Source organism: Macrobrachium nipponense, chromosome 8 (genome assembly GCF_015104395.2).
Source record: "Macrobrachium nipponense isolate FS-2020 chromosome 8, ASM1510439v2, whole genome shotgun sequence".
In the NCBI taxonomy this organism is placed as follows: Eukaryota; Metazoa; Arthropoda; class Malacostraca; order Decapoda; family Palaemonidae; genus Macrobrachium; species Macrobrachium nipponense.
Window position 1 is genome coordinate 67560449 of NC_087203.1, and position 26553 is coordinate 67587001.

A 26553-nucleotide genomic window follows, 5' to 3' on the forward strand; every position below is an offset into this window, starting at 1 on the left:
AGAAAGACGTTATTCTTATTAAGCCTAGCTTCAGGAGCCAGAATTTCAGAACTGTCTGCTCTATCCAGAGATGCGGGTCATGTGGAATTCCTCCCCTCAGGAGAAGTTCTACTTGCGCCGGATCGTAGTTTTTTGGCTAAAAATGAGGAGTCCCCTTGCAAGGTGAGCTCCTTGGAAAGTCATCCCCACTTCCGCAAGATCCTTCTCTCTGCCAGTATCAACTTTAAGAGCCTTTCTATCTCGTACATCCTCAAGATCCTCAGGTTCTCTCTTTATGAGAGAAAAAGGTGGTACTTTATCAGTAAAAGGAATTAGACAACAGATCCTTTACTTCATTAAACAAGCCAATCCTGATTCATTTCCAAAAGCACATGACATCAGAGGAGTAGCCACCTCAATTAATTACTTCCAACATATGAACTTTGAGGATCTTAAAAAGTATACTGGATGGAAATCACCGACAGTCTTTAAACGTCATTACCTAAAGTCCTTGGAATCTTTAAAATTTTCTGCAGTAGCAGCGGGAAACATTGTTTCTCCTGATACTGTATAGTAGTCGTAGTATAGATCCAGGTCTCCTCTCTACCTACCTCGTCCAACATGCCTCACCCTATTGCCATGCTACTCGGATACTCTAGCCTTAGCCGCTAGATCATATTCGGTGGATTGTCCCTTATTTTTTTGCTAGGGACATCCACACTATGTACTTATAATGTACTTCAGTGTTTCTACCCTTATTTTTATGCTAGGGTAGAACACAATGTGTTTGTATATTATGTAAATATCTTAATTAAGTGAATCAATTTTTGTTATTTTGCCATTACATTACTGGGTATTACTATGTTTAATATAAGTTTAATTTTTTTCTGTACTTTATATTGTTTTGCTTTCTTTATCATGTCATTGTTTTAGGATAAGTTAGCTTTAAGTACTTGTTTGTATACTGTAATGTCCTGATTCACTTATATTATATATCTCTTTTTTTACAACTGATTTTCATTTGTCCTTCCTTCCATCTTGTCTGTTTCTCTGGTACACTTTCATAGGCCGACACGAGCTGAGCCCAGAAAAGGGATTTTGACGTAGGAAATATCTATTTCTGGGTGATTGGCTCGTGTCGCCCTATGAAACCCACCCTGTCTTCTTTTACCCACCCTGCAGGACAAGATGTTCATAGATTAAGGATGACCGCTAGGGGCGCTGCTGTCCGTGGCGTCAGTAGTAGTAGTAGTAGCGGCCGCATCACCCTTTCGTATCAGCTCTCTCTGGTGGGGATTTTAGGTTGGAATGGTGTAAATGGTGAATGACTCGTGGTAGTGATCCCACTCGCCCATATTTCATACCGACACTTCTTTTTATAGAGTGAGCGAGTCAGTTTTACTGACATTTTCTTAATTTTGTTTTTCTCTGGTAATTTTAGATTAATTTTGCCTAGAAAGAATGATATTAAGGATACTTTCATAGGGCGACACGAGCCAATCACCCAGAAATAGATTTTTCCTACGTCAAAATCCCTTTACTACGCACATATATACCATAGTGGCTTCTCTGATTTAAGCTATGGCTAACCTCTTCTTTACCAGCAAGCTCAACAAAGCTTAAAGATTGCATTCGCTACTGAACCGCACATGTAAGCTACTTGCGTAACACTGCCTTCACTCCAAACCTAATACTTGAATACTTATTGCATTTGCTACTGAAACGCGCGCCTCATGTGAGCATTATTTTAGACTAGGTCTACACCTAAAAAAAGCAAGCAAGGGTGCTTGATTAAATCTTTTTTTCGCTCATCACTTTCATATAGAGGAGAGGATAGACGAAACTCAAGTTTTACTTGGAGTTGGGAATGGTGGAAACATTTTGAAGAAGGAAAACGTGAGTTGCCATGTAAACACTTTTCCATTATTTCAGAGATTAACAATATCCAAATGTTTGAACATAGATAGCCAGCAGTATTACTTGAAAAATGTGTGAAAATTACTTCAAATATAACATTTTGATTTCTACTGAAAAATTAAAACTAAAAAAAAAAGGAAAACAAACAAACCAGTCTCTACTCAAGAAGTAAAACATACGTACTTATTACTGATCATTATCATGCCACTGAAACACCATTTTTCTTTAACAGATCACATACACAATGAATAAATACTTGAAAATTGTGTGAATATCACTTCAGACATAATTAAAATTTTGATAACTACTGAAAAAATAAAACTTAAAAAAGAAAACAAAAATCAGACTTTACTCACGAAGAAAAAATATTATTCACATTTTACTGATCGTTTGTCATGCCACTGTGGGTATTTATATTCACAAAATTTAACATTCCTTAGTTGGGTTCAAACATAGCAATAAACTCATTTGTTAGTGCTGCTTTTGAGGCAATTTCACTATGAAGATACATATATTCACTATAGCTGTGTATGAAATTGAGGAATTTTCAGCATTTTATTTAAAATTTAAGTGAAAATACATTCTAAAATTGTACTAGAACCCTGGGTCAAATTATGCTAAAAAAACATGAAATTATGCTACATTTGGTAACTCTGGATGACGCTAACTAGCGACGGATGGCAGAAACAGTTTTGTTTACTAATATCATATGGTCTGGGGGTCGGAATCCGGTTTTTTGTTTGAACACGGATACAAAGTTTATTGGAAATTTAGTGGCGAAATGCGATTATGTCGAGTTCTAATACGGTCATGAGCCAGGGCTATACTGTACTGTAATATAGGCTAGCATTGTGACAATGCTTGTTGTTCCTTACCTGGTGAGAGAGTAGCTACAAGTGGATACTGCCTCTGGTTGGCACTCATCTCAACCAAGTAGCGATGTGGCATTATAACTAGGGTTGCCTCTATAAAAATACAACTTTGCAACAGAGTATATAACCAAACATCAACAAAGTTAACAAATCATTGCCTGTTCCCAGAGCGCAGTACAATAACACATGGCACCAGAGAATACAGTCACCTAAACCACAATAAAAACAAATACATCACCATTTTACTATACTAAAAAAATCTGTGGGTACTTCTGATACCAGGCTCCCAAAGAACTCTACACCAATTACTAGGCAAAGAAAAATAAGTAACTTATGAACATTTCCTATAGTTCCCTTCCCAAACACTACATCAGTCACAGACAATGGTCCTAATGTACTGCATTTATCATACATTGTTTCCAAGTCATGCAAGTAGTGCATAGTAGGCGTGGACTTACACTTCGAATGTGTGGGTTGCAAAATCGAGGAAAGAGATACTGTGTCTAAAAGCTGCCGAAGTCACCACTGCCCTAACGTTGTGAACTTTAATCTTAAGCCTGGGAAGCAACCCCTTTCCAATCTGGGTATGGGATTCTAAATCTAATTCTCTTGAAAGGAAAGACAGGGCATTTTTGGGTATGGGTTTTGACAGGTTCTTAACAGAGCACCAAAGGTTGCTTGCTTAGCGTGTCGGCCACTACATTCCTTTTGTATTGGAATATATCAGGCCATGAGGTCCACTTGAGTTGTCAATGGCCCACTGATGCAACTTGACTGTTATCAAGTGATTTTGGCGTGAAGCTAACCCCCATGTGTTCACATAAGCTACCACTGCAGTGTTGTCAAACATCAGAATAGCAGAGTGTCCTATCACCCTTTCTTGAAACTCCTGAAGTGCTAGGAAGGCTGCTTTCAACTCTAGCATGTTAATGTGAAGTTGACTCTCCAGAGGAGTACACACTGGAAGTCAAGAGATCTAGATTAGCTCCCCAACCCTTGGAAGAGGCATCCAAGAACAGAAGTTCCAGAGGGGCGAAAGAAGAGGCACTCCCACTGTCAGGTTTTCGTCATCCAATCACCAGAGAAGGTCACTTCCTCTGTCAACAGAGGGACCTTCAACCTCCAAGTAGGGATCAAAGATTGATTGATGCAAAAAAGTACCGTGGCATCACAAAGGGATCGAAGATGTAGATAGCCACGAGGAACCGGCTTTTCCAGAGAAGTCAAAAGGCCTAGGATCACTTGCCACTGCCGAGCTGGTTGTTCCCATTCGGACAGGAAGGAACGAGCTATTGTCCTGAACTTCTCAATTCTTTGGTCCAACTGGAAGATTCAATAAGGCTGTGTCTAGGATCATTTCCATGTAAAGAATTCTCTGGCCAGGATGAAGATTGGGCTTTTCCAGATTTATCACTATGCTTAAGCTGTGACAAAATTGGAGAAGACTGTATGTACTTGTCTCGAATTCTTTTTTCCCAGAAACTCGCTAAGACCAGCCAGTCATCAAAATATCTTAAGAGGTGAATCCCTTGATCATGAACCCATGTGGACACATGGGTGAAAACTTGTGAACACATGGGGAGGTGTTGTCAGTCCAAAGCAAAGGACCTTGAACTGGAACATCAGTTCTCCCAACACTGAAGCGAAGAAACTTCCGGGAAGAGGGATGGATAGTGATCTGGAAGTAAGCGTCCTTGACATCTATAGTTACTATGTAGTCGTCGTCATCTGATGGCTGCTAAGACTGTTTGAGGAATCTCCTTTCTGAACTTGGTCTTCCTGATGTAAAGGTTCAATGTTGAAAGGCCTATCACTGGCCTTTAACCGCCAGTGGCTTTGGGTACTAGGAAGACTAGGCAAAGAGTGGGGAGGGCTGTCCACTATCGTCTGTCTCCTGTGCTTCTGCCTCTATTCTCCCTTCTTAGCCTTAAAGAGCGGGTCCGAAAAAGACGTTGCCGAGGCGGTTTTTTCAGAGATGAAGCAGGTTGAGAAGACTTGCTCATTGTTGCTGAGGAGAGAAAGAGGAAAAATTAGGGAAAATATATTTATAACATGTACCAACTAGAGAAAACCTTTTTTTATAAAAAAGATTAATTTATCAAATTAACACAAAGGGACCACAAAATTACAAAGGTAACTAACCTCTCAAATATCAGGGGATCTTGACTTACAGACCAGGTTGAGGATTAAGCTTTTACCTTCCATTACAGTTTTCTGGCTTTTTATATGCAGGTAGATAAGATAATGTTCAGACTGATTAGCTTTAGATTTTCACAAGAAAAAAAGATTTGTAACCTGTACACACACACACACACACACACACACACACACACACACACACACACACACACACACACACACACACACACACAAATCCCTAATAACCTGCTCTCTTGAGACTAAACAGCTGCGAGATAGATGAGTTTGGCAGTTTTTTTAGGGTCTTTCTAAAATGCCATACATGTATCCTAAACTATTTTTGTATCATTCATCATTGATAAGCAGTATACCTAATTTTTACAATTTAAATAGTAAATAATATATATCATATACTGAACATTATCCTGTGCTCATCAAACTCAGCAGTAGGGGAAGTGCTAAAATCTGTACATTGATATATTAATAACAGACACGTACATATCCCCAGCCCCAGGTTACATCAGGTTCAGGTTAAGTCGTTCCAGACTTAAGCTGCTTGCCTCGTGGCGCTGTTAACCCTCTTACGCCGAAGGGGTAAAATAAAAATTGTCTCCCGTATGCCGGGGGGGTCTCAGAGTGAGCGCGAAAACTGATTTTTTTTTTTTTCCCCCCCAAAAAAAAATCATAGCGCACTTAATTTTCAAGATTAAGAATTCGTTTTTGGCTCCTTTTTTTGTCATTGCCTGAAGTTTAGTATGCAACCATCAGAAATGAAAAAAAATATCATTATCATATATAAATAATGGGATATATGATAGCGCAAAAACAAAATTTCATATATAATTGTATTCAAATCGTGCTGTGAGCAAAAGGTTAATGCTAACGAGTTAAATTTTTTTTGTTATATTGTACACTAAATTGCAATCATTTTGGTATATAACACATTATAAAACGATCAAAGCAACACAGAGAAAATATTATCACAAAATGATGCATGAATTCATAACGTGCGGACGTAACAAAAATTTTTTTGTTCATGAAACTTACCTGTCAGATATATATATAGCTGTATTCTCTGACGTCCGACAGAATTTCAAAACTCGCGGCACACGCAGTAGGCGGCCAGGTGGTAGTACCCATTCCCGCCGCTGGGAGGCGGATATCAGGAACCATTCCCATTTTCTATTCATATTTTTTCTGTCGCCGGTGCTGTAAACAACTGTTTGCAGTACCTCCGCCTTTGGATTTTGGAACTTTGTAGTCACTTAAGTATTTGGATTGTCATTTGGTTTTGATTCTGGATTGGTGGCTAGGCACGCACGATAGTGGACTGTTTTTTTTATTTTGGATTGGCTTTTGATTGAACAAGATGTCTGGATCAAGTTCTGTGAGTTTCAGGGTGTGTGTTATGAGTGATTGTAAGGTGAGGCTACCGAAATCCTCGGTAGATCCCCACTGTATGTACGAGGAGTAGGGGGCATGTTTGTTTAATAGATGATCGATGTAAGGAGTGCGAAAGTTTGACCGATGATGGATGGAAGGTTTATGATACCTATTTACGTAAATTGGATCGTGATAGGATCAGGAGGTCTTCCTCTAGGAGTGGTTCAACCAGTAAAGGTAAGGGCAGTAATATTCCACCTTCAATAACTCCTGTAGATTTTGTCTCTCCTAACCCTGTGATGTTGCCTTCGGGCCCTGAAATTGTGTCTGGAGATGGTAATGCCCTCTCTTTGATTTTTGATTCTTTACGTTCTCTAGAATCCAAAGTGCTTGCCTTAGAAACAGTCGCAGTGAAAGTTAGTGATTGTGCCCGTAGTGTTGTGGATGGGGCGTCAGATCGACCCCATAATGCCTCTAGGCCTAGACCGCTGTCGGACTCCCAGGACTCAGGGAGGGGGCATGTCGAAAGCCGCAAGAGGGTTACGGGGGCTCCCCACCGATCTGGCGTCCCTTTGGCAGGTCCTGTTGCAACTTCCCAGGCTGCCAGGGAGCGTGCTCAGGCGCGTATCCGTAAGGACTGTGTTTCGTCCTCCGAGGCGCCCTCCCCGCGCAAGGGGTGGAGTTCTCGGAAGGACTCGCGTCCTTTGAAAAGGACGTTTAGAGAGGAGGACGCTTCACGTCCTTTCTCTCCTCTTTCTTTGCGGTTGTCTCCTGAGTCGTATGACGCCTTTCCACCGCAGAAGTAGTATAAGACGTCATCGGAGGATGATGATGTGGAGCGGGCCAGTAGCTCTAATGAGAGACAGGTAGCTGTTCCTGTGAGAAGGAAGAAGGCGTCCCCTCGCCCCTCGGCTTCTCGCAGGCGCAGCCCTTCACCTGTTCAGGAATCCTCTCCTACGAGGAATATTCTCGTCTCCCTTCAAGGCCAGTTGGCTTCTTTGATGGCGAAGAAAGAAATGGAGCCTAAACGTAGAAAAGATACTAGACTGCCTGTCAAGAGATCGAAACAGTCTCCTTCTCCCGCTCCTCGTTCATCTCTTTCTCCTGTTTCGTTGCCGACTGCTGTTAGATCGGTGCCCCATCGCTCACAGAGTGCGAGTAACAAGTCGCTTAAGCGGGATGTTGGTTTCTCCTCAGGACGCTCGGCAGGACGCTTTTGAGGACGCTTATGAGTACGCTCGGCAGGACGCTTTGGAGGACGCTCGGCAGAACGCTTCTGTTGACGCTCGTAAGGACGCTCCTTTGGAAGTGCGCAAGGACGCTTCTGTGGAAGCTCGCCAGGACGCTTTGCGGGAAGCTCGGCGTCTTATTGCATCTCAAGACGCTCGTCAGTGCCACAAAGCTCGACGAGAGGTTCGTTTGGATGAGGAGGCTTCTTCATCTAAACGCCAGAGGTCTCTTTTGAAGATTAGACCTGTAAGTCTTATGCCCCCTCCTTTAGCGCATTCGCCAGTTGCTCTCAGGGAGGAGGGAGAATTGAGTAGTCCTTCGGATTCTGTGGAAGAAGATCAGCTGTCTTCAGCGTCAGTCTCGGACTACAAGGTTTTGGTTCGTCTTTGCGCTCGTCGTTTGGAGACAAGTTCCAACCTTCTGCTCCTCGATCTCCTCCTTCTCAATTTTCCTCATCGAAGTCCAGTAAAGCTCCTGAGTTTGTGGAAATGAAGACTTCCCTTTCCACTAACAGGGCTTTCAAGAAGTTGCAAGACTGGATGGAGCGCAGGAAGGAGCAGGGCAAGTCTACTTTTGCCCTGCCTCCCTCGAGACTCAGTGGAAAAGGGGGAGTTTGGTATGAGACCAAAGAGGAGGTGGGTGTGAGAATCCCTTCATCGGCACAAGGCGATTTTGCCAGTTTTGTGGATGCTCAGAGGAGGTCTCTACTTTCTTCAGCGAAGATCTCTTGGACCCCAACGGAAATGGATCATCATCTAAAAGGACTACTGAGGACTCTGGAAGTCTTTAACTTTTTGGACTGGTGCTTAGGAGTCCTTGATGTCCGATCTAGAAGTCCGGACTCTATCAGTCTGGGGGAGCTGTCCAGTGTGCTAACATGCATGGACAAGGCCGTCAGAGATGGTTCGGAGGAGTTGGTGTCGCACTTCGGTACAGGCCTGTTAAAGAAGAGAGCGCTTTTCTGCAATTTTACGGCAAAGTCGGTGTCTCTTTCTCAGAGGGCAGAGTTGCTGTTTGCCCCTCTTTCGAACCATCTTTTCCCCCAGACCTTGGTTAAGGACCTTGCAATCAGCCTGCAAGAGAAGGCTACTCAGGACCTCCTAGCCCAGTCCGCCAGACGTCCCGCAGTCCCTTTGACGTCTTCTTCCGGACAAGTTCCTAGGAAGCTGAAGCCCTTTCGTGGAGCGCCTCCCTCGAGATCCGCTCCTCGGGGGAGTCCTTTCCAGAGGCAGAGCTTCTTTCAAGCTGAGAGGAAAGAAGTGAACATTTTGTCCTTCAGACACCAGTCGGAGCCAGACTGAAGTACTTTGCAGGAGCGTGGAGAGAGAGGGGTGCGGACATCTGGTCCCTCAAGATCTTAGAACAGGGGTACAAGATCCCCTTTATGGTACCTCCTCCTCTGTGCACAACTCCCAAGGATCTTTCTCCTTCGTACCAGCGGGAGAAACAATTGATATTATTCGACCTTCTAGACCAAATGGTCGAAAAAAAAGAGCGGTGGAACAGGTCTTAGACCTGGGGTCACCAGGATTTTACAACAGACTTTTCCTGGTGCCAAAGCAGTCGACGGGATGGCGTCCAGTCCTGGACGTGAGCAGGCTGAACCTTTTCATAGAAAAGAAAAAATTCAAGATGGAAACGCCTCAGTCTGTTCTAGGAGCCTTGAGACCGGGCGACTGTATGGTGTCCTTAGACCTGCAGGACGCATACTTTCACGTTCCTATCCACCCTCTCTCAAGAAAGTACCTGCGATTTGTGTTAAAAGGCAAAGTATGGCAATTCAGAGCGCTTTGTTTTGGATTAAGCACGGCCCCGATGGTAACATTCTTCAGGAATAAGGATCTCTCTTTATCTCGACGACTGGCTCGTCAGAGCGTCTTCAGAAGAGAGGTGTCTGAAGGACCTTCAGTTAACGTTAGCCTTGGCGAAGTCCCTGGGACTTCTGGTCAACCTCAACCTCGGAAAGTCACATCTGACCCCAACACAGTCCATCGTGTATCTGGGGATTCAGATGGATTCAGTGGCTTTTCGAGCATTTCCGTCCCAGGAATGTCGGCAGCAAGGCTTAGAGAAAGTTTCAGCCTTCCTGGGGAAGGAAACTTGCTCGGTGAGGGAATGGATGAGTCTGCTGGGGACCATTTCCTCACTGGAAAAGTTTGTTTCCCTGGGGAGACTGCACCTAAGACCTCTCCAATTTTTCCTAGCAGAGGAATGGAAGGTCAAGCAGGATCTGGAAGCGACCTTGAAGATCTCCAAGTCCGTAAAGAGCCATTTAAGATGGTGGCTTGATCCAAACAAGTTTTTAGAGGGTTTGTCCCTAAAGCTTCAGAGCCCCGACCTAGTGTTGTTTTCCGACGCGTCCACTTCGAGCTGGGGAGCAACACTAGGAAGGGAAGAAGTGTCAGGCACCTGGAGGGGGCAACAGGTGTCCTGGCACATAAATCTGAAAGAACTAGCAGCGATTTTCCTAGCTCTCCAGTTCTTCGAAGAGAAGGTTGCGTACCATGTAGTCCAGGTCAACTCGGACAACACTACAGCCCTGGCCTATTTAAGAAAACAAGGAGGTACACACTCCCGATCCCTTTTTTACCTAGCAAAAGAGATCGTGTTGTGGGCGCGAGCGAGGCAAGTAACGATCCTTACGAGGTTCATCTCAGGGGTCCAGAATGTCCGGGCAGACCTTCTCGGTCGACAGGATCAGCTCCTGCCGACAGAATGGACTCTGCATCAGGAGGTTTGTCGGGATCCGTGGAAATTATGGGGACGTCCTCTAGTGGACCTATTTGCAACGTCGAGGACGAAGAGGCTCCCTCTTTATTGCTCCCCTGTTCTAGACCCAGGAGCGGTACCTATCGACGCCCTTCTCTGGGACTGGACAGGCTTGGACCTGTATGCCATCCCCCCGTTCAAGATCATGGGGGAGGTCATCAGGAAGTTTGCGGCTTCAGAGGGGATGAGGTTGACTTTAATCGCCCCACTTTGGCCTGCGAGAGAATGGTTCACGGAGGTCATGTCATTCCTTGTAGACTTCCCAAGGACACTGCCCTGGAGGAAAGATCTACTCAAACAGCCCCACTTTGACAGGTATCACAAAAACCTCTCCGCTCTGTGTCTGACTGCGTTCAGACTATCGAAAAGTTGGCCAGAACGAGAGGTTTTTCTAAGTCAGTATCAAAAGCGATCGCCAACGCAAGGAGGGCGTCATCGCGTGCAGTATACCAGTCGAAGTGGGCTTCCTTCAGAGGTTGGTGTAGAAGGGAGGGTATTTCCTCTTCCACGACCTCTGTGAGCCAGATAGCTGACTTCCTTCTGTACATAAAGAATGTTCAGAAGCTAGCAGTCCCAACTATTAAGGGATATAGAAGCATGTTGTCAGCAGTATTTCAACACAGAGGCCTGAATCTTGCTGACAACAAGGATCTTCATGATCTCTTAAGATCGTTTGAAACCACGAAGATAGTTCAGGCTAGGCCGCCTTCCTGGAACTTAGATGTTTTAACCCTCTTACGCCGAAGCGGTAAAAAAAAAAAATTGTCTCCTGTGTGCCGGAGGTGTTTCAGAGTGAGCGCGGAAGCGGAAAAAATATTTTTTCAAAAAATCACAGCGCGCTTAGTTGTCAAGATTAAGAGTTCATTTTTGGCTCCTTTTTTTTTCATTGCCTGAAGTTTAGTATGCAACCATCAGAAATGAAAAAAAATTATCTATCATATATAAATAATGCGATATATGATAGCGCAAAAAACAACGGAAATTTCTATATATAACTTGTATTCCAAATCATTTCTGTGCGCAAAACAATTGAAAGGTAACAAGTTACTTTTTTTTCATTGTAATGTACACTAAATTGCGATCATTTTGGTATATAACACATTGTAAAACGATAAAAGCAACACAGAGAAAAATATTACACAAAATAATGCATGAATTCCGTAACGCGCGGACGTAAACAAAAATATTTTTTTTTTCAAAAAATTCACCATAAATCTAAATATTGTCCTAGAGACTTCCAATTTCTTTCAAAATAAAGACAAATGATTGAATATTACTATACTGTAAGAGTATTAGCTTACAATTCCAGTTTTCGACCATATCTGACGAGTTAAAGTTGACCGAATGTCGAATTTTTTTATATATATATTTTTTATATGCAATTATTTCTGAAATAAGAAAAGCTACAACCTTCAAATATTTTTTGTTTTATTCTACATAAAATTGCGCACATTTTCCTATATAAAACTCTATGAAATGCCTAATATGAAACGGAACAAATATTCCGAGAATGGGACGTACGCATTTTGGAGATTTATGGCGGAGAATCTGCACGCGGAGGGAAGGAAAGATTTTTTTTTTAATTCACCATAAATCTAAATATTTTGCTAGAGACTTCAAATTTGTTTCAAGATGAAGATAAATGACTGAATATTACTAGACTGTTAGAGTTTTAGCTTACAATTGCGTTTTTCGACCATTTCGGTAGAGTCAAAGTTGACCTAACGTGGTTTTTTTTCTATTTATCATGATTTATATGCAAATATTTAAAAAATGAGAAACGCTACAACCTTCAATTATTTTTTGTTGGATTCTACATGAAATTGCGCACATTTTCATATATAAAACTTTATGTAACCGCTAATTTAAAATGGTGCAAACATTACCACAATCGCACGTATGATTTTTTCGGAAGAGTTACCGCGCGGACGTAAAGAAAATGTTATTTTTTTCAGAAATTCACCATAAATCGAAATATTGTGCTAGAGACTTCCAATTTGTTGCAAAATGAAGGTAAATGCTTGAATATTACTAGAATATAAGCGTTTTAGCTTACAATTGCGTTTTTTGACCATTTCGGTAGAGTCAAAGTTGACCGAAGGTTGAAATTTTGGCAATTATCGTTATTTATATGAAAATATCTCAAAACTGATAAAAGCTACAACCATGGGTTGTTTTTAGTTGTATTGTGCATGAAATTGCCCACATTTCCATATATAAAACTTTATATAACGGCTAATTTTAAAATGGTGCAAAAATTACCACAATCGCATGTATGATTTTTTTCGGAAGAGTTACCGCGCAGACGTAAGGAAAAGGTTTTTCGTAAATTCACCATAAATCAAAATATTGTGCTAGAGATGTCCAATTTGTTGCAAAATGAAGGTAAATGATTGAACATTACTAGAATATAAGAGTTTTAGCTTACAACTGCGTTTTTCTACCATTTCGGTAGAGTCAAAGTTGACCAAAGGTTGAAATTTTGGCACTTATCGTTATTTATGTGAAAATATTTCCAAACTGATAAAAGCTACAATCATGAGTATTTTTTTTGTTGTATTCTACATGAAATAGCGCACATTTTCATATATAATACTCCATGTAACGGCTAATTTAAAATGATGCAAAAATTATGTCAAAGTGACGAAATAATTTCTGAGATGTGTCACTGATACTTTTTAGTGGTATAAGAAAGAAATTTGCGCTTGCGCGCCTGCGTAACAATTGTAAACAAAACAATGCCTTGATCCGTGAGCTCCCAGCATCCCCCAGGCACGTGATTCAAAAGTTTTCGCCTGGTAGGCCTATAAGCATTTTTCCGCAAATTTTAAAAAAAAACTTTTCTATGTTGATGTACCATACGTCCAATTGGCACCCGACAGACAATTTATCTCGACGTATAATACGTCCATTTGGCGTAAGAGGGTTAACCTGCCTTACAGTGCTGTAACCTGGACTTATGGCACTGTTGCTATTTATTCCCATTATAATTATGATGAGTCGGGTTAAGGTGATTTTTGGCTAACAGCGCCCTGCCATGAACGGAACACCTGCCATAACCCGGGGACTGCCTGTAAATGCATTGAACACAGACACTGGAATGCAGTAAACTAGCCTGTAGGCCAAGCTTACGTAGCAAAAACAGATATTTACATTACTTTATAAAATTGAAGTTTTTGAAAATCTTAACCTGTTAGGCATCCCCCACGGATGAGCTCGCGGCTAACGTACTGTCACGCTTTTTTTGTAATTAGCGATCATAGCATTGATGATAGTTTTTCAAAGTTAACATTGATTTTTATGCTTATAATTCAAACTGTAGTTAAGTGTATGAATTTATTAAATGTTGGAATAAAAAAACAATATGTACTACTCTTATTTCAAAAGACTACATAATACTGAATGAAAAATATTATACATACATGCACTATTATTCTTTCATATGCCAATCTCTAAAGCAAGGGGCTACACACAATCTTACTACATAGTGTCAAACCCTCTATGTACTCGTGATTGTGGAGACAAACTTTCTACATTCTCATCTAGAAACTGATTTGCAAATCTGTTTGTTTCTTTCACGAGGTAATCAATGATTTCATCATCAAACTAGTTCTCAAAATATTATAATGGGTTCTCTTTATCCTCAACTGTAAATTTTTACGCCGGAATCAGCAACAAAAGTAAAGGGATATCTCTCCCTCTCCCTCTCAGAGTCCAGTCACTTGGCAATGAAAAGTCATCTTCACTCTCGCTGTTGGAAGAAAACTTTGTACCTTCAATATCCTCATTACTGGAGATTTCAGAACTAGAGCTCTCATCATCATATAGGTCATCAATATCAGACTCCTCACCTAGTATTTGATTGATCTCACGTGAAGAAATACGCCTCCTCTTTTGGGACATTCATTGTGAAAGACGCAAAAGTCAACTAGACTTGATAAACGCCCGAAGCATACTGAAGGAAAACCAGGGCCAGGCGGCTTTCTAGCATAAGCGACCACCAGAAAAGAGTTGCCAGGCTGGAAATAAGTTTCCATTTACAGCTTACGTATGCTGAGACTTACCAAATGATGTTCCTACACTTTTTATATGAGTAAACGTACTATTACGGGACTGACGGCTTGACAAGCACAGTTGAAGTCTTGAACGTAATATCCCGTTGAAGGTGCTACCGAGTAGATTGCGGTAAACATACTATTACGTGGGTGACGCTTAACAGGTTAACCCTTTAACGCTGAAGGGGTATAATAAAAATCGTCTCCCGTATGCCGGCGGGGTCTGGGAGTGAGCGCCGAAGCAGAAAAAATGTTTTTTTCAAAAAAATCACAGCACGCTTAGTTTTCAAGATTAAGAGTTAATTTTTGGCTCCCTTTTTTTTGTCATTGCGTGAAGTTTAGTATGCAACCATCAGAAATGAAAAAAAATATCATTATCATATATAAATAATGGGATATATGATAGTGCGAAAACAAAATTTCATATATAACTGTATTCAAATCGCGCTGTGAGCAAAACAGTTAAAGCTAACGAGTTAATTATGGGTAAGGATTGCAGTTTTCCCCCAAAGTGATTAACCTTTTCAGTTTCCCCCTGAGGTGTTGGGGTCTATAGCCCTCCTTCACGACTGACTTGCGTCGGTAGTCTTCTCCTTTGCCAGGGAACCAAGGTGTGTGTGGGGCAGGAGGTCTGTTCCCTGCCCCACCTATCTCAACTGCCTACTGTTTCAATTTAGACACATTCTCTGAAAGATTTATTCAGTCAAGTTATTGCTTGCATCAGCTGGCTCACATGTTATCCTCATCTGGCAAGATGGAATTATGTAACCAGTTGAGGGTTCTCTGGGAAGGTGGCCTCTCTCATGTCCAGTTACTTGAGGGAGTCCTCCTCTAACATCTACCAGGCATAGTGGAAGGTTTTCGGGGCCTGGTGTAGGAAGCGGAACCTGGAGCCTCTCCGAGCAAAGATCCCAGACATCACAGAATTCTTGACCTACCTGAGGTTGGACAGGGGCCTGTCAATTCCGGCAGTCAAAGGAGCCAGGGCCACATTGAGCCAGGTCTTCTCCCTGAAAGGGCTGGATCTGGGGAACTCAAAGCCTCTGTCCTTGCTCATGAGGAGTTTTGAGCAGAAGTGTCCTCCCAGCGTTGGCTTGGTTCCCCGCTGGGATGTCGCGATAGTCTTAGACTCCCTGAGGAAGCCCCCATTCGAGCCGCTCAAGGACATCCTGGATAGGGAGCTGACCCTCAAGACAGTGTTTCTACTAGCCCTGGCCTCCACAAAGAGGGTGGGGGAGCTCCACGGCCTGTCGTATGTAGTGACCCACATGAGGGGATGGAAGGAACTCTCATTCAAGTTTGTCCCCTCCTTCGTGGCTAAGAATCAGAACCCCTCGGGCTCGGATCTCAGGTTCGTGGAGTTTTCCATCCCTGCCCTCCCGAAATCGGACCAGCCTAAGGGTAGGGTCTCCTCCTTTGTCCGGTGAGGGCAGTACGGAAGTACATGGAAAGGACAGCCCAATTCAGGCCGGAGGTAAAAAACCTCTTCGTCACAACGGGGAGGGTGAAGAAGGCAGCCTCAAAAAACACCATCTTTTGGCTGAGAGAAACCATCAGGAGAGCCTACGAGAAGGGGGGGCCTTTCCCCTCCAAAGGGAGCCAGGCCCCATGACATCAGGGGAATTGGGGTTTCCCTTTCGTTCTCCAAGAACATGGCAGTGGACCAGGTCCTGAGGGCAGGAGTCTGGAATAGGCAGTCGACATTCACAGCCCACTATCTAAAAGACTGCACGAGGAGGTCACTCGATGCCTTTGAGATTGGCCCCGTGGTGGCAGGCCAGCAACAGGTCTAGGTCCCCTCTCCAATCTTCTTGGAGTGGACGGGCCAGTGTGTATGGAGTGAGTGGATTTTCATCATACCCCCCTAATCCTTGTCCTTGTTCCCTCTGGGCCTTTGGTTGGAGTGAGGAATCCAGGATACTCTGGTAAGATACGCAGGAGTGCGTATGGTTCTCAGTACAAACCACAGTTTTACATGTCAGGGTTTGTTTTTTTTGTTAAATAACACATTTTTTCGTATTTAGAGGGCTGGGACTCTTATTCTGACTATTCCACCATAAAATACTAACATTTAGAGGGACAAAGCAAAATGAGCGTTGTTGGCATAAAATTTATATTTTTGTTGAATTTTCGAAATTATTTTTTCACACTGTTGAGTGCTCCCAGACACCTTGGATATCTGGGGACACAGTGCTCAAAACTAAGTGGATATGAAAGAGCTAGGATCCCTCCCTCTGCTCTTACGACCAGGGAGGGAATCCAAGGTAGGACGAACACCAGTCAGTTCATAAAACTCGGATTCCACCCACCAATAAGTGAGTCTTCCTATTGTTAAAGGACCGAAGGTTTGTATTACGTATCGGAACAAATAAACAATTTGTCGAAAATTGTATTTTTCCTAACTACAAACCTGAGGTCCTTTACATATAGTCCCACCTCATGCCACCCCTCACTCTGCGTTTCCTGCTCCTAAAGCAAAGTGACTCCTTGCCTCGCAGTCGAGTGTACCGCTAACTGCCGGACAAGTAGTTAACTACCAAACCCCCTTGTTCGAAGCTTACGACCGGTTCAGCTGCCACTAAGTACCCTCCTATTGTTAAAGGACCTCAGGTTTATATAGTTAGGAAAAATACAATTTTCGACAAATTGTTAATTTTCCAGTCTTTGGAGCTGCCTGTTATGACACAGATAAGACATCAGATTTTTAATAGCCTTCCTCAGCAAGTTTTTTCAAGTTGCTTGCCATTTAAAAGCAAAAAGCTGTCAAATTAATAAGGTACTTCAGCATAATAGTGGTGGAAGCTCGTATGATGCCAGTTTATTGTTCTTATCACAGTGCTAATTTACTGCATCATGACAAAGAAAATTTTTTTTTTAAATAATAATGATGATGACAGATGAATAAATTAGTAAATATTTGTCCTGAAGGGGCAGTGGTTCTTAGGCATTGGAGACTTGACCTTACCTTGATAAACCTATTTCCTACAGTTATGGAGGAATGTCTTTTTTTTTTTTTTTTTTTTTTTTTTTTTTTTTTTTTTTCCACAGCTCGGTTTTGAAGTAACAGGAACAGTTGCTTTCATATCATATAAAGTAGCTCCAACTTGAAATTCAGTAGCCATTTTTAGCACATCTCGTTATTGCCTTGTTAGCCCTGAAGTGTTTAAGGCCATTGCCAAAGATGTATAAAATTAGGAGAAGAGAGAATTTGTAGCACTGTCTTTCAAGTCTTCCCTCAAGCGTCCTGCATGTAGTCTGTGTAGAGTATCAACTCAAACGGCCCTCAACATCTGCTTGAGCTTTTCAGTCAGTCTAAGTATAACCAATTCAGTATTACTTCAGGAACTCTAGTCAGGTCTCTTCTTTTGATTCTGTTCCAGTCGTAATTTCTTCAGATCATTATGGTTCCCTTTGCTGGTGGGGAGATTGTCAAGACTGTTGATGGGTCTGCCTCAAAATGAAAGCTTCTGACATTTGAGAATTTTAAGTTTCTGAGCCATTATCCAATATTTATTTAATTTTTTTACAATTTCATCCCTTTTGCTCATTATTGTTATATTATTTTTAAGCTTTAATTTTATCCATTGTTAATTTCATTGTTATTTCATGGTGGTCTGGACCTCTTAAAGGCTCACAAACTTGTTCAGACATAACATTATTCTCTTATTTATTCCCCTTTGGTTTGACATCCTGCAGATTTTATTCGCCTTAATTGGTTGTTGGAGTACTGCTTTCATTGTCCCATTAATTCTTTCTTAATTTCTCCAGTTTTGCTTTCTTTATTCTTCCCTCACGTGTTTTCTATATTCCTTTATGTACCTTGTTCTCCTGATTATTTTCTTTACTGTGTTGAAATCCTAATTTCATTTTACTAAATCTATGACCCATACCACCTGCCTTGTAGTTTTCTATGATTTTTCCATGTATGAATACATATCTCATCTCTCTTGCCTTCCATGTGCCAGAGCTTAAAAGCTGTCTTTAGTTTCTTTTTGTACAAAAGTAAAATATTTATATTTTGGGAATATAAAAATTATTTTAAAATTTTGTAATTTGGGTTATTAATTCTAACAACAATGGTTTGTTCCTACAGGTTCGTCGTCCCTTAGTACTTGTACAGAATACAGTTTCTGCAAAGACACCAAGAGATCTTCTTCAAGCCAAGCATTGCAAGAATGTTGAAGATGAGTACAACAAGAACATTCGTACTTTGCTACCAGACCAAGAAAATATAATAGTACACTCTAAAACAGACTTTGTAGAGAATATCTGAAGTAGATTGTAAAGTACAGATATTCATTATTTAGTTCTAAGGATTTTATTTTTTTAAAAGGAAAATTAGGTTTCGAGAAATGTTTTATATGGCCACCTCTACTTACAAGAGGAAAAACTATTTATGATGGAGAGGTTTGTAATATCATACCTTAGGCCAGGATATTTTCTCAAATTTCATGCCATTGCTGTTGTACAATGAGACTTCTGTAATTTGCTGTTTCTTGTGCCATTTATCTAGCCAAAGTGCCTCGATATAAAACTTTTATATAGGAAAAGGTACATGCATGTGTAAGTTCACCTTGTTTCCCTCCATTAGAAGATTTGGTGGAAGGGTCAAGCATAGTTTAATGGCTCCATTTCTGGCTTGCAGTTTTGATATCCTTGGGCTTTTTTTTTTTTAGTGCCTATTTGTCCTTTTAGATTCTCATGTCAGATTTTTTCCCCCTGACCCACTAAACTAAAAGTGTGTGTTAGTTATATCTGTAAATTATATTTTCAGTATGAATAGGTGCAAAATTCGTCATTAGTCATTAATAGAACAAAGAATATATGTGTGTAATCAACAGTGGTTGCACTGGGTTTAAATATTGGTATTTAATGAACTCTAAAAATCCAGCTTTGGAGTCCACTGAATTCAGTACAGCAAATGAACTGTGGAAGTTCAGAATGACTAGATTTAACGAGATTTTTGTACAGGTTCATAGCACATTACTGAACAAAATTTGTCAGAATTTGGCCTTTTTCATAAGCCAGACATTGAATCTCAACAGATGCTGTAATTTGCTAAGTAAGCTGTAATCTTTCCCTTTAACTTTCAAACTAGTCCATTTCTGCTAGGGCCACTGGTTGCTTAGTTAAGTGCCCTGTCAAACTACTGTATATAAATAACATTTAAAATTTTATTAACATTTGTATTTTTATATACCCTACAGCATGATACTTAATTTCTGCAAGTTGATGTAATATTAGCATATCAGTTTTCTTGCTTACCAGTTCATCCACATTTGCAGTCAACTCTCATTTAATTGTGTAAAAAAAAATTGGCATATGTCTTGAGTCTCACTTATCAGTTCAACACATTTTGACATTAATATTAAGTGCTGAATGGTCTAGCAGCAGTAATGCTTTACTTTTAAAGCTTGAAACTTGTGTTACATGCACACAAAATGTAAAAGGATAAGAAGTCTGCTGGTTAGGGAATTGAATAAACTTAATCTTATGCATTTATAAATATTAATACAGAATCATTTGTGTTGTTATATTACTAGCAACTGACTTTGATACAATATCACTTGTAAAGGGAATAAGTCTTGTAGAAACTCCACAAAAAAATAACATTATCTCTTGTTTGAAGGGGAAATTAGGAGCTTTGGGCCAAAACTGGAAGATGAGGGACGGATTCCTTTCTTGGCTGACCGTTCTTGTCATGGTCACGAGAATCTGTGGATAGTGCTTCGTCACCTTCCTGAGCTTGAGTTTTGAGAGATGCTTTAATGTTCAACACCTGAAAATACAAATACATAATAGAATTTGATCAATGAGTAGTATTTACAGCTTTATTAGTACGTATGTACAATAATATTTAACCTTCAGTAGAAACTTTTAAATACAAATTTCAAAAGTAGATAATAGCAACCAGTTGTTAGTTAATGGAAAGTAGTTTCTCAACTGCCTGTATACCAAGTGAATAAAATCCTAATAACATTGCATTTAGGTCCCTCAGGAAGAATTAAGAAACTGTACATGGCAGGTAACCACATGCACATCAAATTCCATAATTTGTGTTTGAGATTACATTTAGGTCCCTCAGGAAGAATTGATTAAGAAACTGTACATGGCAGGTAGACACATGCACATCAAATTCCATAACTTGTGTTTGAGATTTTTAAGTGTTAAAACCTTGTCTGTGGTAAAATGACAAATTTTCTAAGACAATTTGTATTTTTCATAGCTACAAACCTGAGGTCTTAACAATAGGATTAAAAAAATAAATAAATAAAACATGAAAGCAAGGAATCTTGTGATATCTGGCAACGCATGCGTAGATCAGGTGAAGGATGGTCGAAGACCATTCACCTATGATTGCGCATCAGTCTTTCTTTTGACCACCGGGGCGAAAGTTGTGTTAACCTCTCTTGGCCTTTTCCCGGTTCATTGCCTGTTTTGTTTCTGGTATTATGGCTGCTTCTGCTTCTTCTCGGCATCAACGTATGTGCCCCGGAGTTCCAGGTTTTCCGTGTTCTCGTTTTTTGGCTTTGGCAGCAACCGACCCTCACATCACATGCAGTAGGTGTTATTCTAATTTTTGTACGATTACAAATCCTTGCTCGGAATGCCGGGCAAGGCCTAAGGAGCAGTGGAGGTCATTTTATGGCGAGAGAGAACATCAGAGGGTTTCGACACCCTACTTGGGAAGGTTTTGCCCCTATTCCTGATGTTTCGTCTTCTGCAGTAGTCAGCCCTCATAGTAGCGTTATCCCTGCGTCTCCTTCCTTTTCTTCCATTGATTCGTCGATGGAAGTATCGGGAGGCCGCCAGGCTAATGTTTGTAATGTAGACCCTTCTTCCTCGGGAGTTTATTTGGTTCCCAAGAAGGGTGAGGCTTTTTCATCAATCTCTTCTCTTCCAGAGTCGGAGGCGTCCAAAATGGCAGCAATTTGGAAGACGCTCGGGCTAGGGGGTACCCTGTCCTTGGAGGGGTTGCTAGCGCATTTTGTGGAGGCTTGCACCCCCCCTCCTACCGGCCTCGTCTTCATGGGTAGCAGCAGACGGCCATCTTGTATTGCTCCACCAGTGTCTGCTGCCACTTCGAGTCGGAGTGACGCTGTGGCGTCAGCCCCGTTGGTGACGTCACGGGGTCCGTCTTTGTGTATTCCTCCACCAGTGGCGTCTCTTTTCCCCTCGGTGACGTCACAGGGTCCGTCTTTGTGTATTCCTCCACCAGTGGCGTCTCTTTTCCCCTCGGTGACGTCACAGGGTCCGTCTTTGTGTATTCCTCCACCAGCGGCGTCTCTTTTCCCCTCGGTGACGTCACAGGGTCCGTCTTTGTGTATTCCTCCACCAGTGGCGTCTCTTTCCCCCTCGCACCGAGGGGAAGCCGTGACGTGTCACACATCGATGACGTCTCTCCCAGTCGTCTCCTCTGATCCGCCTTTCTCAGCCATGACATCATTACTGCTGCCCAGTTTTGATCATGCTTTGAAGCCAAATATTGTATTTAGATTTTTGTACATTTATAAATGAGAAAAAAAAAACTGCCCACACAATGAAATGCTGCATTAGCCAAGAACAAACTTCTTTACTGTTTACTGCTCATATTCCCTTTCTGCTACTATACTGTATTATCACAAAAAGTACATTTAATGCTTATCCCCGAGTTTTTTTAGTTTTATCAGAGTGCATTTAGTCTCAAAAATATGAAGATACAGTAATTTGTGAATTTCTGTGAAAACCACCATGAATAGGTGAATTTTCCGCAAATGATGGGTATATACAGTCCATAGAAAAATCCGCGAGTAGCAGGTGTCGACTGTATACGTCTGCTCATGCATTATTCCCAGTAAGCCGACCCTTATTTACTAAGGGTCACTTGCACACCCTTCTCTTCAGAGTAGGACCAAACTCAACACAACTCTTATGTTAAATCAGTTTACACTTCCTTGGACTACAAGCTGTCATATTTCTCCAAAGCTATTTCAGTACATCCAGGCAGTGATGAAGCATGCAGAGCCTAGGGTTGACTGGGGCCATGCACTGCTTAGTGCAGGCAATATGCATTCCTGCCTACCTCAATTGAGCGTCAGGGCCAGCCTGGCCAGTTTGGCTCCTGTTTTAAGGTGTGAGAACAGTTAGGGTGATCTCATTTCATAACCAATAGTTGCTTCAGACCCTGCCCACTGGCTATTTGTTCTACATACTTGTCATGGTCCCTTGAGCACAAGTAAGGTCAAGCTACGGTCTTCCTCTACTTTAATCCTCACAGTCCAAGCTAAAATACGCTAATGCACACAACCAAGATCGGGCTAGATTTAAGGGCGGCCAATATAAAAGGAGAAAAAAAACTTGTCAATGTAAAGACGAAGATATGTATATGCTTGTGGTACAAGAAAAAAAAAAAATTGTGACAACATTCCCCTTTACCACTCCAACCAAGACTGAAAGTCTCTCGGCTCACTCCAAAAATTGTACAGCAATCTTTAAAGTTGCCAGTAATGATAAATAGAACTAGTTGCCAGTAATGATAAATAGAACTAGGGAACATTTTTTCCCGCAAAATTCACTCAAACTGTATAATACCAAATCTTGAAAATGTATGCATGCTACCTAGACTTTACTGGAAAACTATACGTAAACATAATGTATAGGTAGTCCCTGGTTAACGACAATCTAGTTTTATGGCGCTTGCGTAATGCCAAATACTATCAGCAATTTTTAGCGTTGAAATGCACCAATTTCTGGTTATCAGCGATTTTCGCTCTTCATCAAACAATCAGAACGGAACCCCTTCCTATAACCGGGGACTGCCTGTATGTTACCCATTCATAAAGGGCTAAGTAAAGGATATAGCTCAGTCTGTCTTGAATTCTGCTGTAACTGATGGCCCCTTGTCCATGAAACCCATAAAGGCCAAATGGAGAGGCATTTCTGATCTTTGGTAGTTCCAACTCAGGCTCTCTTGGAATCATCTGCTGTATGATGGCCCTTTGCCCATGGAACCCATGAAGGCCAAGCAAAGAGGTTTCCACAAGATCACAGCTCATTCATGTGCACATTGAGAACATGGACCAATGTCTTCCATGAAGAACATCTTGGTTTTCACCCTAAAGTCTTACTGTCCTTTCAGTTGTCATGGTCCTGTGGAGCAGAGAATTCTTCTAGACTTCTTCCCCAACCTGTGACAGGGCAGCAGAAGTATTATGTCCTGGAGAATGCCCAAACCTGTCCCCTATAGGTGGATCTAAGTTGGAATGACTTTGTTCCAGGATACATCATTGTTACACTAATGAATACCTTTCCTAGTCTCTTTAGCACAGGAAAAGGCATTCAAAGATTCTTGGCACTAACCTGGTCTTGAAAAGGAGGTTACAACAAAGGCTGGGCTCACTTGAGAACTGATTGGTATTAGGTTTCTCCTTATTTTCCTCACAGTAAACCCAAGGCAGCAGAGAAAAAATGATAAAACTGATGATGAAGAATTCTTAATTCACTAGTTTTCATTAACTTTTCATTTGAACCCTATGAAGGGCACTACAGTTAGGTTTGCCAGGCTTTAGAAAAGGTAGTGTTTTCCAGGGCTTGTTCAGGTTCCCAGCAGTTTCTTCCTTGGAAAGAGGCGAAGAATCTTCCCAACACTTGTCTTCCAACCAGGGCTTGGCCTGGAAGGAAGATGTTGAAACTGACAATCCTCTCCTGCCATGAGTCAGGGACTGCCGTCAGACAATTGATTAATGCCGAGTGACAGTAGTCAAGTGTCCTTTGGGATGACTACCTTTTAAGGACTGACACACCCCTTTCCCACATACCAATTCTCTCCAAGATCATCTAAATTTTTTTGTTCTATCAACACAGTACTGAAGGCAACAGGACACTGGAGACCAGTCATCTGAAGCCAATTGTTCATTGGTAGCTTATGTAAGAGTGAGAAATGCTTTAGATAGACCGGAAAGATACATACCTATCCATACCTCTTTTATCTATAACAAGACAGTATCAGTTTAAACCACTTTGCTTCAGACTGTCAACTGCTCCACAGATGTTTACACTGATACTGCTTTGGGTCACATGTTGAAGATCCATCTGTTATGGCATTTCAGAGATTAGCTGGTCCTGGAATCTTTCAAGGTGCAGTTTCTACACATTTGGGATTCCTTTCTCTCCTTGCAATCTGGGGATTGTGATAAAGTGAGGAAGTCTGATCTCCTACCCTAACTGCAGACTAAGTACCTGGGAAAGTTGAATGACACAATAGTGGTGACAGTCCATCCCACAGACACTTGGACTGACAGACTGGGAAGTATCAGTGCAGTTCCTGTCCCAAAAGGAACAACCAACTTTGGAATATCCATATGTGTTTGCTTTATTGGTGCCTGAAGAAACACTTAAGGCCTTATTTTTAAACTACTACCGTCCCTCTTCGATGAACAGGCTGCTCGTGAAATTCCTTCATGGATCAATATTTTACAAACATAGGCGAAGCCCCTCTATGAAGAGGAACTGTACATGAGGGTTGGTAGATCACTTACACAATTGTTTTGTGCATTAATACAATTACTACAGCAGAATCCAGCTGACTACAGCTAAGCACCTACTGATTACGTCACGACCATTCCTTGAAGCCAATTGGTTGGAAACAGTTGCAAAAAGTTCGCTAGTCTGTGATTCTTTTCATCTTCCTTTATTTGCAATGGTGTTTTGCCGAACTAAAATACATTGTGCTGAAAGGTGAAAGATGATTCTGTTACTGCTGTGAAGTTCATAAATACTCGACAGCCAGGAACTTGGGAACATTAGGTCTTCTAAGTACAAAGCCAGTCCTTCACAAGAATGCAAATCAGGCAGTCCCAGACTTATGACAGGGGTCCCGTTCTTGAGACATGTCGTAAGCCAAAGAAAATAGTCACAATTCCCAAGAAAACCTTACTTTTAATGCTATAGGTGTATTAAATACTATGTAAAATGCATTTCATTGCATTTTCATGAAATAAAAATTCAACTATCGATTATTTTGCATTTTTGGAGTCATTTCCTCTGTCAGATTGGCGCTTACCGCCAATCTGACAGCCGGTAGCATCCAGATCTCCTGGGCCTTTTGTTGAGGCATGAAGAGAACTACCACTATGGCCCACAATGTTTCAGCACCCACATCTGCTACTGCCAGCCCAAGTAGTCAGCACTCTTGGCTGGTGATTGTTCAGCATTTACAAAATCAAAACTTTTCTTACAGGGTTCATGACTTTCAAAAACTGCGCCATCCTCAAGGACTGGTATTGTCAGAGGAGTATCTCAATGATCAGAGCCACTATCCAGCATGAAGTGGAATTTCTAGTCAACTTCCTTAAAGATAAGCTCTCGGTTTCTGAAGTTAAGGTACCTTTCTCAGGTCTTCCAGCTTAGGGCACAGACCCTTGCCACAGTAGAAGGTTCCATGATATTGAGGAGCTTTGAACAGTCTTGGCCATCCTGTGAATTCGGAACAATGAAATGTCTCCCAGGTGCTGTACAAGCCTCCAAGGAAGGCTATAGACAAATGATGTTATGCAAACAACTTTTCCTGCTAGCCTTAGCATCAGCTAAGAAAAGAAGGCATGGGTCTCCCCTACAGCACTGGGGAGGATGGAGATAAAGCTAGTTCTAATTTGTCCACAATTTGTAGCAAAAACTCAAGAGTCAGTCAGTTCCCGACAATAGCTCAAGATTCTCCTTGAGCCACTTTATTTGAGACTTTACAGATAGTGATCAAGATACAATGCTGTTGCGTACTTTACAAGTTGTTCTGCACTACCAACATAAACTTGACACAAGCCTGAATATTGATGACTGATTGTTAAAGTACTATCAGACACAAATATCCAAGAACACTTTTCTTGTTTTGGCTTCAGGAAATCATCAAGATGGCATACGATATGTCTGGTGAAGGAGCTAAGCTGACTACCCCTGGATAAGGGCTCACCAGGTATCACATTTAGTGTGTTGAGTTGAATTGAATATAGAATTAGGCCAAAGGCCAAGCACTGGGACCTATGAGGTCATTCAGCGCTGAAATGGAAATTGACAGTATTAGGTTTGAAAGGCTTAACAGGAGGAAAACCTTGCAGTTGCACCATGAAAATATGCGAGGAGGTACAGTAAAAGGAACGAAAGTGATTACAGCTAGGAGCCGAAGGCATGCTGCAAGGAACCTTAAGTAATGCCTACAGTGCACCGCATGAGATCCA

General features: G+C 41.6%; 2 protein-coding genes across 3 annotated transcripts in view; one reads left to right on the plus strand and one right to left on the minus strand.

Annotated features, from left to right (window-relative positions):
- The window catches only part of LOC135222819 (uncharacterized), a 187996-nt gene extending 168469 nt beyond the window's left edge, over positions 1–19527 (plus strand). For both annotated transcript variants that reach the window (XM_064261127.1, XM_064261128.1), the window contains exon 6: positions 18438–19527. In XM_064261127.1, the coding sequence (XP_064117197.1) occupies positions 18438–18617 (180 nt within the window). In that variant the 3' untranslated portion in view covers positions 18618–19527. The remainder of the gene's footprint in view (positions 1–18437) is intronic.
- Positions 19528–19829: 302 nt separating this feature from the next.
- The window catches only part of LOC135222818 (COP9 signalosome complex subunit 7b-like), a 58737-nt gene continuing 52013 nt past the window's right edge, over positions 19830–26553 (minus strand). The window contains 2 exon segments of the mRNA XM_064261126.1: positions 19830–20039; positions 20042–20123. Of these exon segments, the coding sequence (XP_064117196.1) occupies positions 19957–20039; positions 20042–20123 (165 nt within the window). The 3' untranslated portion in view covers positions 19830–19956.